Source organism: Megascapheus bottae, chromosome 18 (assembly GCF_031878675.1).
Source record: "Megascapheus bottae isolate mThoBot1 chromosome 18, mThoBot2.hap1, whole genome shotgun sequence".
NCBI classification, from domain to species: domain Eukaryota; kingdom Metazoa; phylum Chordata; class Mammalia; order Rodentia; family Geomyidae; genus Megascapheus; species Megascapheus bottae.
This window is the reverse complement of record NC_143526.1, coordinates 26,435,757-26,449,639: the sequence shown is the minus strand read 5'-3', so window position 1 is coordinate 26,449,639 and position 13,883 is coordinate 26,435,757. Positions and strand designations below refer to the sequence as shown.

Genomic DNA, 13,883 nt, shown 5'->3' with positions numbered 1-13,883 from the left:
TCCCTTCTATGCACTGCCAGGCATCCTTTAGCCCCACGCATGTCTCTGCATCACCTGCGAAACCTGTTTTCACAGAGCTCTGTCCTGGCTCTGGTCACTCACCACCTGGAGTTTCCATTTAGTTGTGTCAGTCAGACTTCCTCGCAGGAAGGTGAACCTCTTAAGCACCAAGCTTGTGTCTCTTGTAAACCCAGGCAGTGCCAGGCCCCTCCCTGTGTGTGGAGCTCTTGACAAATATTGGTTCCATGAAATGGAGGGTTTAGGCCACTGTCCTGACAGCTGTGAACTATACTCAGTACAGCAGCTGATAGCTTAGGGAAGATGGGTGGCTATGGAGCCTAAGTTTTGTCAAGTCCTCCCAGCCTGGCCCTGCACCCAGGGCAGGGGAGAGAGGAGGAGTTTGGATAATGACCCAGAGCCCAGGCCAGCCTGGCATCAGAAGCAGGCTAGTCCAGTGCTCACAAGCAAGCTCCTAAGTCTCTGGACCTCAATATTTCTTCCTGGGAAATGAGTAAAACAAATGAGAAAGCACACATAGAATCAAGGCCCAAAGTCAACGTTCAAAAATTACTGCTGTTTTTCATCATGAAAGAAGTACGCATATTTGTCTTCATGAAACGAAGTCTTGTATTCCAAGCTGGCCTAATACTCATTCTATTGCCCAAAAACATAGAAAGATTGTGATCCTTTTAATTATACCTTTGAGTAGCTGAAATTACAAGCATATACCATAGTGACCAGCCTTAACTCAGCCTGGAGTGTGCTGGGATTACAGGCATGTTCACTATGCTTGGCTTTCTTAAGGAGAATTTTAATAGAGAATATTTATGTATGTATGTGTATGTGTATATGCATGTATATGTATGTACTATGTATATGTGTTCATATAAAATAAATTTGAATCTATAAGAAAATAATATGACTACGTTATATATAAGAATGTATCTATAAGCTAGGTACTGGTGGTTCACACCTGTAATCCTAAATACTCAGGAGTCTGGGGGCTGAGGGCTGTGGTTCAAAGCCAACCCAGGAAGGAAAGTCTGTGAGACTCTTATTTCCAATTGATCAGCAAAATGCCAGGGTAGAGCTGTGGTTCAAGTAGTAAGGTACCAGCCTCAAATGAAAAAGCCAAGTGAGAGCAAAAGGCCTTGAATTCAAGTCGCAGAACTGGTATAAACACACACACACACACACACACACACACACACACACACACACACTCAAATTAGTTGGGCTAGAAAGCGCTCCAATGAAGCAAGTCCCTTTACACAGCTGTCACTGCTTCCTCATGGCTGCTTTGGCTATTTTGGGTGAAAATATCCAGTAGAGGCAAAAAGAGGCCTCTGCTGGCTAGACACAAACTGTCCCCTAATCCTAGTTACAGCTGACAGCCTACTCAGGGACTTTCCCCCCACATGCATGGGGTGTACCCCATCACTGGAGGACTGACACTCACCTTGGACCTTGAAGAAAAGCGAGGCATTGGCTGATCCAAGAACATTCGTGGCCATGCAGCGGTAGTTTCCTGAGTCCTCAAGGCCCAGTTCTCGGACCTCCAGCTCCAGGGAGTTGGCTGTGATCTTGGTCTGGAGCCTGCTGTGGGGTGGGTGCTGGGGTCCCAGACTGGTGGCCAGGAGGTGGTCCTCATGGAACAGGGACAAGTGAGCCACAGGACTGCTGTCCACAGTGCAGATAAACACTGCCATGTGGCCCTGGCCCACATCCAGGAAGGCAGAGAGCTTGGGAGGGTCTGGGGGGTCTGCAGGAACAGAGTTGAGATGGGGGGGGGGCTTGGGCCATTCTAATCTAATTCACTACATTCAGGCTGCCGTACCGTCTTCCCTACCCCATCCGTCTCCCCACCCACATCACCATTTATACTTCATGAAGTTACCCTGGCATGCCCAAGACAGGCACTTGCCCCCAGCCTCAGCCCTGTTGGCCCCCAGGCCCCTCCACCCTCCCAGCCCCCAAGCCTGCCCTTGCCCGGCACCCACAGTGCACACTCAGGACCACAGCAGCAGAGAGCTGGGCATCATTCTCGAGGAGGCAACAGACATAGCTGGCAGCATCAGTCCTGGCCACAGGCCTCAGCCTCATGGTCTCCAGAGGTCCCTGGGCCCACAGCACCCCATTCCGGAACCAGGAGAAGTTGGCAAGGCTGTGAGGGGTTGCCCAGTTCACACTGCAGGTCAGGTTGGCCTCTACACCCTCCTGGAGTGTGGCTGACGGTGTGATGAGCAGACGAGTAGCTAGAGAGCAGGCAGCACGTTCACCACACAGACACAGGCCTGGCTTTGACCATCCCTGCCCTCCCCAGGGGTCAGGGCCCCCAGCCTCCAGCCAAGAGCTTGGGAAGAACCCCTCCTGGGGTGCCTTCAGGAAACGAACAAGCTCACAGCATAGCCTATAAAAGATGGGCACTGGGGGATCAGGGGCAGGTGGAGGGTCACCAAAAAGGGAGAAAGCTGTCCCACAGTGCCTCAGTCTTGCTACCTATGCCTGTTCAGGATGGAAAACCATCTGGAATGATTGGACAGTTGGTGCTCTACCACTTCAGCCACTCCTCTCACCCTTGATTGGAGCTTTGAGATGCCTCAGTGGGGGGTGAGGGGTAAAAAGACTCCCAGGACCCATCTCCTGTCATTCAGGCCAGTTCCGCCTCCTCCTACTTTTGACACAGATGGTTTTGGCCTGGTCAACATCTCTTGGAGTATGTGGGGGAGGGGTGGTGTGTGGATGGGGGTTAACAAGCCTGGTCTGGAGCTCTGACCTCTGCCTCCATCCACCCGCCTCTGCTCTCCTGCCTCCTCCCCTCCAAGCCCTTACCTTGAGCATTAAATGTGGCCGAGATGGAGGTTTTGCCTAGAACGTTGCTGGCCTCGCACAGGTACTCGCCCTCATCCTCCAGCACTGGGTTGTGAATCTCCATGCGCAGCAAGTTGGGGGCTTTGGTGACCTTCACGCGCTGGGAGCAGTCTCCATGTGGGCCACAGCTGCTGCTCAATGACTGAGAAGTGGCCACGACATGGCCCTTGTGCAGTAGCTGTAGCTGGGCTGGGGGATCGCTCTTCACGTGGCACAAGAGAAGGCCCGGCCGGCCAACATCAATTCCAGAGGCATCCAGATCCAGTTGAGCAGTGAAAATGGGCTGGCAGGGGGCATCTGTGAAGAGGAGGAGCAGGAATATTTATCCTGGGCTCTGCCAGGGCACACTGAGGCACGTCCCCAGATTAGCCACAAACAGCTGTGCAGGTTGGGCACTGAGCAAGATCGTGAGGGTAGCTCCTTGTACTAAGCTGCATCCTGATGTTAAACTGAGTCCTCCCAGAATAAAAGTTGTTTACTAGCTGGGACAAAGGGTGGAAGGGGGTGTATGGCCACCCTGCCTAAATCTTGCCTATGCCTGCGCAGCCCTGTTCCTGCGAGGCTACATGATGTATACAATGGCCTCTTTCCAGAGCTTTCCTGAAATCGATGATCTAATTAACAGCCAACAACTACCTACATAATCTCACTCAGACACCACGAAACTCAAGGAGCTGCCCTCACTGTGGTCCCAGGATACTGCCTGCTCACCCTCCAGGGGAGATCTGGGTTTCAATATGGCCCCACATCGAAGCGCCCACTCTTGCCAAAGGGCTGGCTGTCCCCATGCTGGGGGCTTCTTTCTGCCCTAGCATGTTGGAGCCCAGGAGGGCTCCGCCAAAGCGCATAGGCACACTTGCTATCGTATTGCACCCTGGACCAGCCAAAAGGACATTTTGGGTATGGGAACGTAAGGAGGTCGAAGCTAGGGACAACGGGGCTGTGACGGGAGGGAAGCTGTGAGGCTATAGAAGAGACCTTCGAGTCATCTCCCACTTGAAGTGTACAGCGACTGGGCCTCTGACCACCTTCCTGACACGGAGCCCAGGCCAGGACAGGGTTGGGAGGTGGGGGGAGGGCTGGTGGTCCCAGGGGGCTGACCCTCCCCACAGCAGGCCATGGCTGCTCACAGAGCACAGTGAGAACCACAGGCTGGGAGGGTTCGCTGGTCCTGCTGCCATCTTGGGCCCTGCAGTGGTAGGAGCCTGCGTCGATGATGGAGGCCTCGGGGATCAGGAGACTGCTGCTGCTGCCCTCCGAAAGCAAGTTTCCATGCAGGTACCAGGAGAAGCGAGTGCTGGGCGTTGGGTTCAGGCCACTCTTGCAGGTCAGAGTCACTGCTTGCCCTTCTACCACCTGGGATGCCGGGGTGATGAGGAGGCGGGCCGCTGGGAGACCGGGAAAAAGGAGGAGGCAGGGGTGAGGCTGTGAGGCTCCCTTTCCTCATGCTACCTGTTATAAGAAGCCCCTCTAGGCTTCTCTTCTCCACGCCTAACTGGTAAGACATGGGCATTGTGCTAGATCAGGGGACATGACCCAGAATGCCAACTCAGATGTACTATAATGCAGTTCAGAAGGATGCTGGGCCTTGTATCCCCAGCCTGGCTTGATCTACTCACTAGCTAGGTGTAAAGTTTATTCTGACAGCAGAGATTCTGGATTTTGCTTCTCTGTTTGGTTTCCCACATCTAACTCCTAGCAGGGAGCCTGCACCAAAAGCTCAATAAATGTGAAATAAACATTGTTTATAAAGGACCTTGTAAGTTTAATGTCAGTGTGTACAAAAAAGAGTATTTCCATTTTTGCCTTGCTTGCTAGGAGCCTCTGAGGAGCTTGGATGGGGACCTAGCAACTACTTCAGCCTCTTAGCTGAATCCTCTAGATTCCTGTAGAGAAGGCCTCTATCTAGGCCTCCCTCCACTCACCCCCTGCAGCCTGTGCCCATGTTACCATTGGCAAAGAAATCCAAGGAGGAGGTGGCATTTCCAAGGGAGTTGTTGGCTGAGCACTTGTACTGCCCACTGTCCGCTGGCTGCAGGTCTCGGATCTCTAGGTGCAGGGAGTTGGGAGCCGAGGAGACGCTGAAGCGTGAGCTGTAATCATTCTTCCCAGAGCTGGAGGCCAGGATGTGGTCTCCGAGTGACAGCACTAGTGTGGCCACAGGCTCACTGACCACTGAGCAATGAAGGATCCCCATCAGCCCAGCCTTTGTCTCCAGAAAGGCAGTGATATCTGGGGTGCCAGGTGGGTCTGTGGGGACCAGAAGGGGACCTGTGACTCTCCAATAGAGCCTTCTTGCACTCCCATTAGAGCCTAGGACCCATAATGCCCTGGGACAGTGAACAATCCCAGCAACTCCTGAATGCTAGCCAAATAACACAGTAGCCCCTAGACTGGGCAAGTCACTCTGCTGGCCCCACCAGTCCTCGTGATCAGCCAGCCAGGGTCAGGGTCAGGGTCCATTTTAAGATTAGAGATCTGGTAGGAACTGGGCAGCAGACAGCACCATAAGCAAGAATTGGAGGGACCATGAGACTGACTGCCCCTCCTGAGAGAGGCCTGGCTCAAATAGTAAAAACAACAGCTGAGCCAGCAAACCTAGCAAGCACAAGACCCTGAGCTCAAACTCCTGTATCATAAGAAAGCACATAATTGTTTGTACTATACTTGCAACTTTTCACAAGTTCAAAGCTATTTTCAAATAAACTATTTTTTGTGCCATTATTGAGGCACGAACTCAGGGACTGGGTGCTGACCCTTAGCTCTTTTGCTCAAGATTGGCACTCGAACATTTGAGCCACAGCCCCCACTTCTGGCTTTTCACTGGTTAATTGGAGGTGAGAATCTAATGGACTTTCCTATCTGTGTTGGCTTTGAACTGTGATTCTCAAATCTCCTGAATAACTGGGATCACAAATATGATCTATGGGCATAAACTATTTTTTTTGCCAGTCCTGGGCCTTGAACACAGGGCCTGAGCACTGTTTTTCTCAAAGCTAGAGCTCTTCCACTTGAGCCACAGCACCACTTGCGGCTTTTTCTATGTATGTAATACTGAGGAATTGAACCCAGGTCTGTGTGCATGCTAGGCAAGCATTCTACCACTAGGCCAAACTATTTTTTTTAAGTAGGAAGAAAATGAGTCCAGGGATGTCAAAGCCTTGCTCAGGTGTACAGACCTGGGATATGAATTCAGGCCACGTGGCTACAAAAATCCTCATCTGGGCTGAGTGGCCTTGAAGCTTGCATGCCAGGGACCCTGGACTTCCTATGGGATCTTGTCCCCTGGCTCTGCTAGGTGACAGGGGCACTGGAGACTGGCCACTTACACTGGACTACCACACTGACAGGGCCGGAACGCTCGCTGCCCTGGGTGTTCTGCACCTCACAGAAGTAGAAGCCTGTGTCAGGGCCGGTGACCTTAGGCAGCTGCAGGAAGGGGCCGTGGACGCCATCCAGCAGGATATTGTTCTTGTACCAGTTGTAGTGAAGCTCACTGGGAGCCTCTTTGGGCGTGTTGCAGGCCAGCGTCACCGTCTGGTTCTCCAGGATGGGACCCTCAGGACTGACCTTGACCTCAGCCACTGAAAAGCAGCACAGAGTACACTGGCTCCCAGCTGAGCTCCGACACCAGCTCCTCAGAGTCCCAGGTGGCTGTCAACCAATCTCTGCAGACCCCACTGCACCCCCCTCCACACACAGTCCCCAAGACCCCAGAACTCCTGGAGTCTCTGTCCCAGTTACCAGTTCCTTCTGATAGCTCCTCTGCAGGATAAACTGTCATCGGTTGCACATCCCAGGGACGCTGGACTACAGCAGCCTCTGACTTCCCTGGCCCAGCTCCCTGAGCCCCAGACATCCAGACCCTACCTCACCCTTGGTCTAGATCCAGCTTCACCCTGGACTCACTGAAAACGTGGAGGCTGACGGGGGATGAGATCAAAGAGCCCACTCTGTTCCCTGCTTGGCAGGTGTAGGTCCCAGAATCACTCCAGGCTGCCTGGGGCAGCTGCAGCACACGGCCATCAGCTTTAAGCAGCTCCCCGTCCTTGAACCACTGCACGACACTGACAGCGGGGTAGCTGCTGTTGACTTGGCAGGTGAATGTGACCAGATCACCTGGAAGGATGTTCCGCCCCGAGGGGCTCAGAAGAAGCTCCACACCCTTGGGGGCATCTGCAAGGCACCAAAGCATGCCAAGTGAGGTGCCAAGAAGGGCTGGCATGCTTCTTTTCCAAAACTCTGCTCTAAGGAGGCCGCTCAGAGAAAGCACCGATTCCCAGGATCCTTCTCTCCCACGATACCCTCCTCCTCCACTGCTCTGTCACGGCGATGCTTGGCCTAGTGTCCAGCTTACACTGCCTTCTCTCACTTTCTACTTTATGACCCCGTCCATTCAGTCTAGTCTACTCAGAGGTGAGTTGCACAGGTAAGACCATAAGCACCACACTGCTTGCTTTCGTGGCCTCTGGTGGCTGTTAGTAAGGGAAGAGCCACAGACTAGGCCCTCAGAAGAGTTAGCCACTGTATAACTCCTGACCCCTAAAGCTACGTGGCAGCTTCTCTTCTGGGGCCCTCTATCTCCCCTTTTCTTCTGTCTAGCTTGGCCCTTCAAATCCTAGGCCAGCCCCTCAGAAATGAGGTGTGTCCCCTTCCACTCACACTGTACACGAAGGTGAACCTCGCTTTGACTCATGCGATTGGCAAGAGTGAGTTTGCAGCTCAGGCTCCGGCCATGGTCCTGCCAGGACAAGGCCATGTAGAGGGTCTCCACCTGGCTAACACCAGTGGGCTCGAGCTCCTGGTGGTTGGAGGTGGCAGAGCGACTGGGGTCCTGGCCCTGCCATAGCAGGCTGTTGTGCTCGTGCGGGCACACGTAGGGTGTGGAGCAGTTGAAGATCACGTGCATGCCCTCATGCAGCTCCACTGGGGACGCAATGGTCGGCATGCTGGGCTCCTCTGAGGACAAAGACAGGAATGAATCAGCATGGCACTTTACACCTGGCATCTCTGGTGCTAGAACCCAGCTGGAGGCGTGAGTCATCCGCAGGGTCTTTCTGTGTTTCACCGCCAGTCCCACTTGGGTGATGGGAAGGGTGAAACGGGGATGACACAAGGCCGGGAGCTGCAGCTAGGAGCCAGGGCTAGTGTCAGGGGTGTGGGGTCCCCATTCCTCACCGGTCACTGTGACTAAGGTGCCTTTGGTATCTAACCAGCGGTTGGTCTCAGAGATCTCAAAGCGGAAGCTGTAGGTGCCGGAGTCCTCTGGCTGCAGGTCAGTCAACAACAGGTTGCATACTTTGTTCTTCGGGTTCCCGAGCAGCCGGGCTCGGCCACGGAAGCGGGCTTCCACCAGCCCCGGGTTCGCTGAGTGGCTCACCACCTGCCGCTTTTCCGTATAGTCAAAGTACCAAATGGCTGTGATCCCCTCGGGCACCTCCACATCGGATGGGAAGGTGAAAATGCAGGGGATGAGCAGACAGGAACCTTTCACTCCTGGCAGCTGTCTGGGACTGGAGACACCCCAGGACGTCTGGCCTGAGTAGAGGGTGGGAAGAGGGAGAGCTGAGAAGATGATACAACCCTGATAAAGGTACTCCCATGTGAACCCCCAAACTCATCTCTCCAGTGAGCCTCTAGCATGGGCCCGCTCATGGTGCCTGTAAGAAAAGGAGGGGGCCCTTGCCTGGGAATTGCTCAGAGGTTTGGCAAGTTGACATGGAGATCTTAGCCCCCTACTCAGGTCCCTGCCAACGCTTCCCTGCGCCCTTGAGTTTAGCAGCCAAAGCTGATCTAGGTCTCTAGTCCAGCCTGCAGGACAGGGCCTCTGAGGCTGGGGAGGGGCGCACTCGGCCCCCAGCTCACCTGGAGGGAAGATGGTGGCCAGGAGGAACAGGCAAATCAGGAAGCGCATAGCAGGCTCTTGGCTGGTTCTGATGCCTAAGAAGGTAGCACACAGGGCTCCTGAGCACCCAGCAGACTCCCCAGGACACCTCAGGGCAAAGCCTCTCTCAGCAACACCGCCTCTCAAAGCTCAGCCCTGGGTCTCCCAACCACTATGCTGGCTGACCCTGTGAGAGGATAGAGCTCCCACACAGTTCTAGGCAGCCACCAGCTAGAGTTCTGGCTCAGGCCCTGCCTAGAAATATCCTCACTGCTGCGGTGGCTAGAGTGTGCCTTGGCCCCACCCCAAGTTCTGCTTTCCCATCACTCAGGGCACAGCCCCAAGGGCTGGGAACAGCTGTGTCTCTTCTGCCCTCCACCCTGGCCCCCTCCGTACCACCCAAACCAATGATATCTGTGCCCAGAGAGGCCCAGTGGGTTAGTCCAGGTCACCCAGTAAACAGGATAACATCTTATTTGACATTATCTTCCTACCTCCAGTCTTACCAGCTAGAAGCCAAAGCAGGACTGAAGTGAACTGAACAAAATGCTGACTTAAAGAGTTCTCCTTCTGACATCAAAACCCTTTGGTGGCTCCCTTTTGCCTATGAAATGTCAAAGGCCCAGGAGAGAAACAGAAAGTCACAATGCCTGTGTGCATCGGATCAGACAACATAACCTTTATTGAAATGAACTCCAGGAAATGGAAAGTAGAGGGTTTTTTCCTCTTTTTCTGTTTTTGTTTCCTTTTCTTTTTGTTCTGTTTTTTCATCTATATGTCTTAGGGAGTGTAAGAGGAGACACAGAAATAGAGGGACAAAGAGTGAACAAACGTAGCAGTGGTACGCACTAAGCACTAGATTGAAAATGAACTGTACCTCTTGTGAGTGGGGATGGGAGGAAAAACCTGGGAGAAGCTGGGCACTAATGGCTCACACCTGTAATCCTAGCTACTCGGAAGGCTAAGATCTGAGGATCATGGTTCAAAGCCAGCTGGGTCAGGAAAATCTGTGAGATTCTTATCTCCAATACACTACTCAGAAAAACCCAGAAGGGGTGCTGTGGCTCAAGCCTTGAGCATAAGAAGGCTCAGGAACAGTGCCCAGGCCCTGAGTTCAAGCCCCAGGACTCACACACACACACACACACACACACACACACACACACACACACGCGCGCGGGAAGGGGGACATTGTCCAAAAGGAAATGCACTCTTTACCTGATTTATGTAACTGTAACTTCTCTATTCCTTTATAATAGCAATTTAAAATTATCCCCTCAAAAAAGGAACATGAAAGGCCCCCATTCCTGACTGAGCCACCACTCGGGGGCAGTCCTGTCTGTTCTTGGGGTCTCTCGTTGCCAGCCGTCTCCACAGCAAACTTGGCTGGCTAAGCCCTTGTTTCCCCTTCAAAGTGCAGCATGCATGGCCGAAACTCTCCCAGAGGAGTCCCTGTAGTCTCTCTCCGTCTGCTTTCTCCTTGGCACAATGAACAGCCACTTCAGAGGACCAGGGCTCAAGAGATGTGGCCTATCACAGTGCTGATTTGCCCAGGTACCCAGTGGGCCACGGTGAGATATGGTCCCTCAGGGGATTAGAGAAGGGGCAAGGAAGTGGCACAACACACATCCCACAAACATGAAGGAGCAGAAAGCGTTTTGGTCCATATGGGTGAAAAACGGGCTCACGCAAAAGATCTCGAACAAGCTTATTTCAAAAGCAGGTCGGGGTGGGGTGGGGGAGAAAGGGGCATTTAAATCATTTCAAAGTCAAGCCAGCAGCCTAGAGGGAAGAAACCCACAGTGTAGATATCAAGTTGCCGCTCATGGCCAGCAGGTGCCATGAATTAAATAGTAAATCCCAATTGAAAGTAATTTGAGTTAGATGAAGTCTCAAGAAGGGCTTGAAAAAATTTCCTCCCCATACAGAACTTTTGAAAATTCCAGTGTCTTTTCTTTAAAACAAAATATAGGGCTAGGATATAGCTCAGTGGCAAAGCGCTTGCCTAGCAAGGGCAACGTCCTGGGTGTGATCCCCAGTACCAAAAAAAAAAAAAAGAAAGAAAGAAAATAATATATATCTCTATCTGTCTGTCTATCTATCTATCTATCTAGCTAGCTATCTAGTTTTAAGCCAAATTGATAAACAAGCCTATTTTAGGAGGTTTGGCGTATTCTCGCCATTGTACGTGCAGGTTCAGTAGATGTCATGGGAGGGTAAGGACTAGTGCAAAGGGCAGTGAGACCTCAGACATGTGGCTTCAGTCACCAGACCCATATCACCTTGCTGGGTGGGTAGATGAGAGTAGCACTCCTTTCTTTGATGGGCCTCTCTTCTCCTCTCCCCTTCTCTCCTTTCCCCTCCCCTTCTCTGAGGAGTGCTCAGGAAATTGGAGCCATGAATTAAGTGCCTACTGTCTACAGCCCTCAAGAAGGCAGGCCCTGTGCCACAGGGTGACTCTGCAGTTAACAGGATACCAGAAATGGGTCCAAAATATACATGGGTGAAACAGAGCCACTACTGCGAAAATCAGTTTGAACTTGTTCAAAAACTCAATATAGAATCAGAATGTGATCCCACAAATTTACTCATACACATATGCACACACACACACACACACACACACACACACACACACACACACACACACACACACACGGGGTGGGGAAAGTGTTGAAGACAGGGACCCCCAAAAGATGGAAAGCAGCTTAAATGTCCATCGATGGAAGAATGGCTAAACACAATGTGGTCTGTGGCTATGATGTAGAATAGAATTCACATGTGGAAAAATAATAATAAAATTCTGATGCTCGTTCTAACACAGGTAAGCATGGAAAACATTATGCTATACGAAATCACCCAGACATAAAAGAGCAAATATGGCGTAGTTTCACTTACTCAAAAATATCAGGAATACACAAATGCCTAGAGACAGACCCAGAACAGAGATTACCAGAGAGGTGGGGAGGAGGAAGGGAAAGCTTATCCTGAATGGGTACAGATTCTCTATTGTCGATGATGAACATACTCTGGACAAACTGGGGCATGGCTTGAGTGATGCAGTACTGGCCTGGCCTGTACAAGGCCCTGGCTTTAGTTCCAAGCACCATACAAACAAAAACTATCCTGAAATAGATAGTTGGTGATGGCTCTACAATATTATGAAAGCACTTAATAATGCCACTGAAGTGTTCAATTAAAACAGCAAATTTCATATTAACACACACACACACACACACACACACACACACACACACACACACAGGTTGCCAACTTTGCAATCCTCTCCTGGGGCTGCTGACGTGGCGCAGTGGCAGGAGGGCTGGGAGAGGCTAGAAGCTGGAACAGGAAACTCATGACATCCCTTCACCCCGCAGCCCATCCGCTGCGGGGGCTGGGATGTGCCTGGATGTGCTGTCATTGCGCTGGCTACTAACGGGCACACCTGGGAGGACTAAGCTGAGACTCGGCCCTGGACAGGGTCTGAGTGGCCCTCAGGATGCCCGAATGCTCTGTCTCAGGACAGAAGGCAGAGGGAACATCCTTGAAGGGGTCCCAGCAAAGTGTCTATTCAGGACAGGAAGTCCTGCATCCCCAGGGGACCCAGACCTCCCCAAGGGCTGCTTCAGCACCCCCAACCTCCATGCCAGGCCGTTGGCTGCTTAAGCCTGGCTCAGGCAGTTTCAGGGCTAGCTTCTCTGCCTCTAGAAATATCTTATTTGGGAGATGGACAGGGCAATGCTGAACCTCATGAGAGGACATAAAGGATTTGGACACTGGAACCCCCAGTGAAGCATGTGTGGGAGAACCTTTCTAAAACCTCTGTCTAGAGATGTCACGTCTGCCAAGCCCAGTGCTAACATTACAAGGGAGGGTACCACTGCAGCCCAGCACATTGGCTCTCCTGGCTCCATCTCAAAGGACAGGCTCAGCCTACAGAACTGAGAAGAAATTTTTTAAAAGAAAGAAAGAAAAGAAGGAGCAAGGCCTCAGGAAAGGATGTCTTGTCCCTGTGTGAAAGCCTGATGCAGAGGGGCAGGGGGCCTGTGGGCTTAGAGTGGTTGGGGTGGGCCTAGCATCCAGCGCCCCCTGGTGGAAGAGGGTTGAGTCCAGTCCTAGGAACAGGGAGCCTTGTGGATTCTGAAGGACATATACCACTGAGAACCTAAAACAGTCCTACCCTTGGACAATGACTCTTTGGGACAGCATGGCCTTCCAGCCAGGAGTTCTGAACATTTCTTTCATTCTTGTGACTCCAAGTTCTAAGGATTCTGGAGACAGAGCTTTAAATCCCCACTCCTGGAATTGGTGGCATGTGCTGAGTCAGGACGGGTCAGGTCATAGTGGGTGCTGAGGTTTGCGGTGTGTGAGAACATCATACACAGCACATACAGGAGAGCATGTTGGCCCCCCAAAGCCCTGACCTTTGATCCCAGAGGCCAAGTCCCGGGGGAAGGGAAGGCAGATCAGCTTCCCCAGGGGGTTCAGGATTCAGTTTCTGTTTCCCAACAGCAGGGCTTCTCCCCAACTTCCCTATCAGGCTGGAGAACAAAGGACAAGGGTGATGGGGCCAGCTGGAGGGCTCTGGCCCAAGATAGGAAGTCAGGGTACAGATGGGAAGCTCCCACAATCTTCTAGAGGAAAACCCCCAACACCCCTCTGTGCTCATTTTGCAAGCTATGGGATTGATCAGGAAAGGTCCCGGGTTCTACCAGAGCAGTAGAAATCTTTACACTTCACTCCTCACCTGGCTCTAAATGCTCTCAGCTGGGACAGTCACAACTTGAGCCCTGCTTCACAGCTGAATGAGGAATGAAGCCCAGTGGATTTATTCGAGTAGGGAAATATTAGGGCTGGCCCAGGCCCACCGAGAATGGGAGGTTGCATTTGGAATAGAACTCAGGCTGGGATCAGGGTTGCCTTGAATGAAGGGTGGCTGGGCTTGGGTGACTGCCAGGCCTGGGTACAGGTGATACTTAGGATAGGGTGGGTTGGAATGAGGTTGACAGGGTTAGGGTCAAAATGAGACATCCATTTGTCTGGTTTTGTCTGTTTGTTTGTTTGGGGGGTGGGCAGGGTTATATGTGCCAGTCCTAGGACTTGAACTCAGAGCCTGGGCACTGAGTTT

General features: G+C 52.2%; 1 protein-coding gene across 1 annotated transcript in view; it reads right to left on the bottom strand.

Moving 5' to 3' along the window:
• The window catches only part of Siglec1 (sialic acid binding Ig like lectin 1), a 40,201-nt gene that overhangs the window by 7,935 nt on the left and 18,383 nt on the right, over nucleotides 1-13,883 (bottom strand). The window contains exons 3-12 of the mRNA XM_090352057.1: nucleotides 8,737-8,811; nucleotides 8,050-8,409; nucleotides 7,534-7,830; nucleotides 6,781-7,047; nucleotides 6,201-6,455; nucleotides 4,822-5,121; nucleotides 4,002-4,259; nucleotides 2,833-3,168; nucleotides 2,001-2,255; nucleotides 1,460-1,762 (exon numbers count right to left, since the gene is read on the bottom strand). Of these exons, the coding sequence (XP_090208183.1) occupies nucleotides 1,460-1,762; nucleotides 2,001-2,255; nucleotides 2,833-3,168; nucleotides 4,002-4,259; nucleotides 4,822-5,121; nucleotides 6,201-6,455; nucleotides 6,781-7,047; nucleotides 7,534-7,830; nucleotides 8,050-8,409; nucleotides 8,737-8,785 (2,680 nt within the window). The 5' untranslated portion in view covers nucleotides 8,786-8,811. The remainder of the gene's footprint in view (nucleotides 1-1,459; nucleotides 1,763-2,000; nucleotides 2,256-2,832; nucleotides 3,169-4,001; nucleotides 4,260-4,821; nucleotides 5,122-6,200; nucleotides 6,456-6,780; nucleotides 7,048-7,533; nucleotides 7,831-8,049; nucleotides 8,410-8,736; nucleotides 8,812-13,883) is intronic.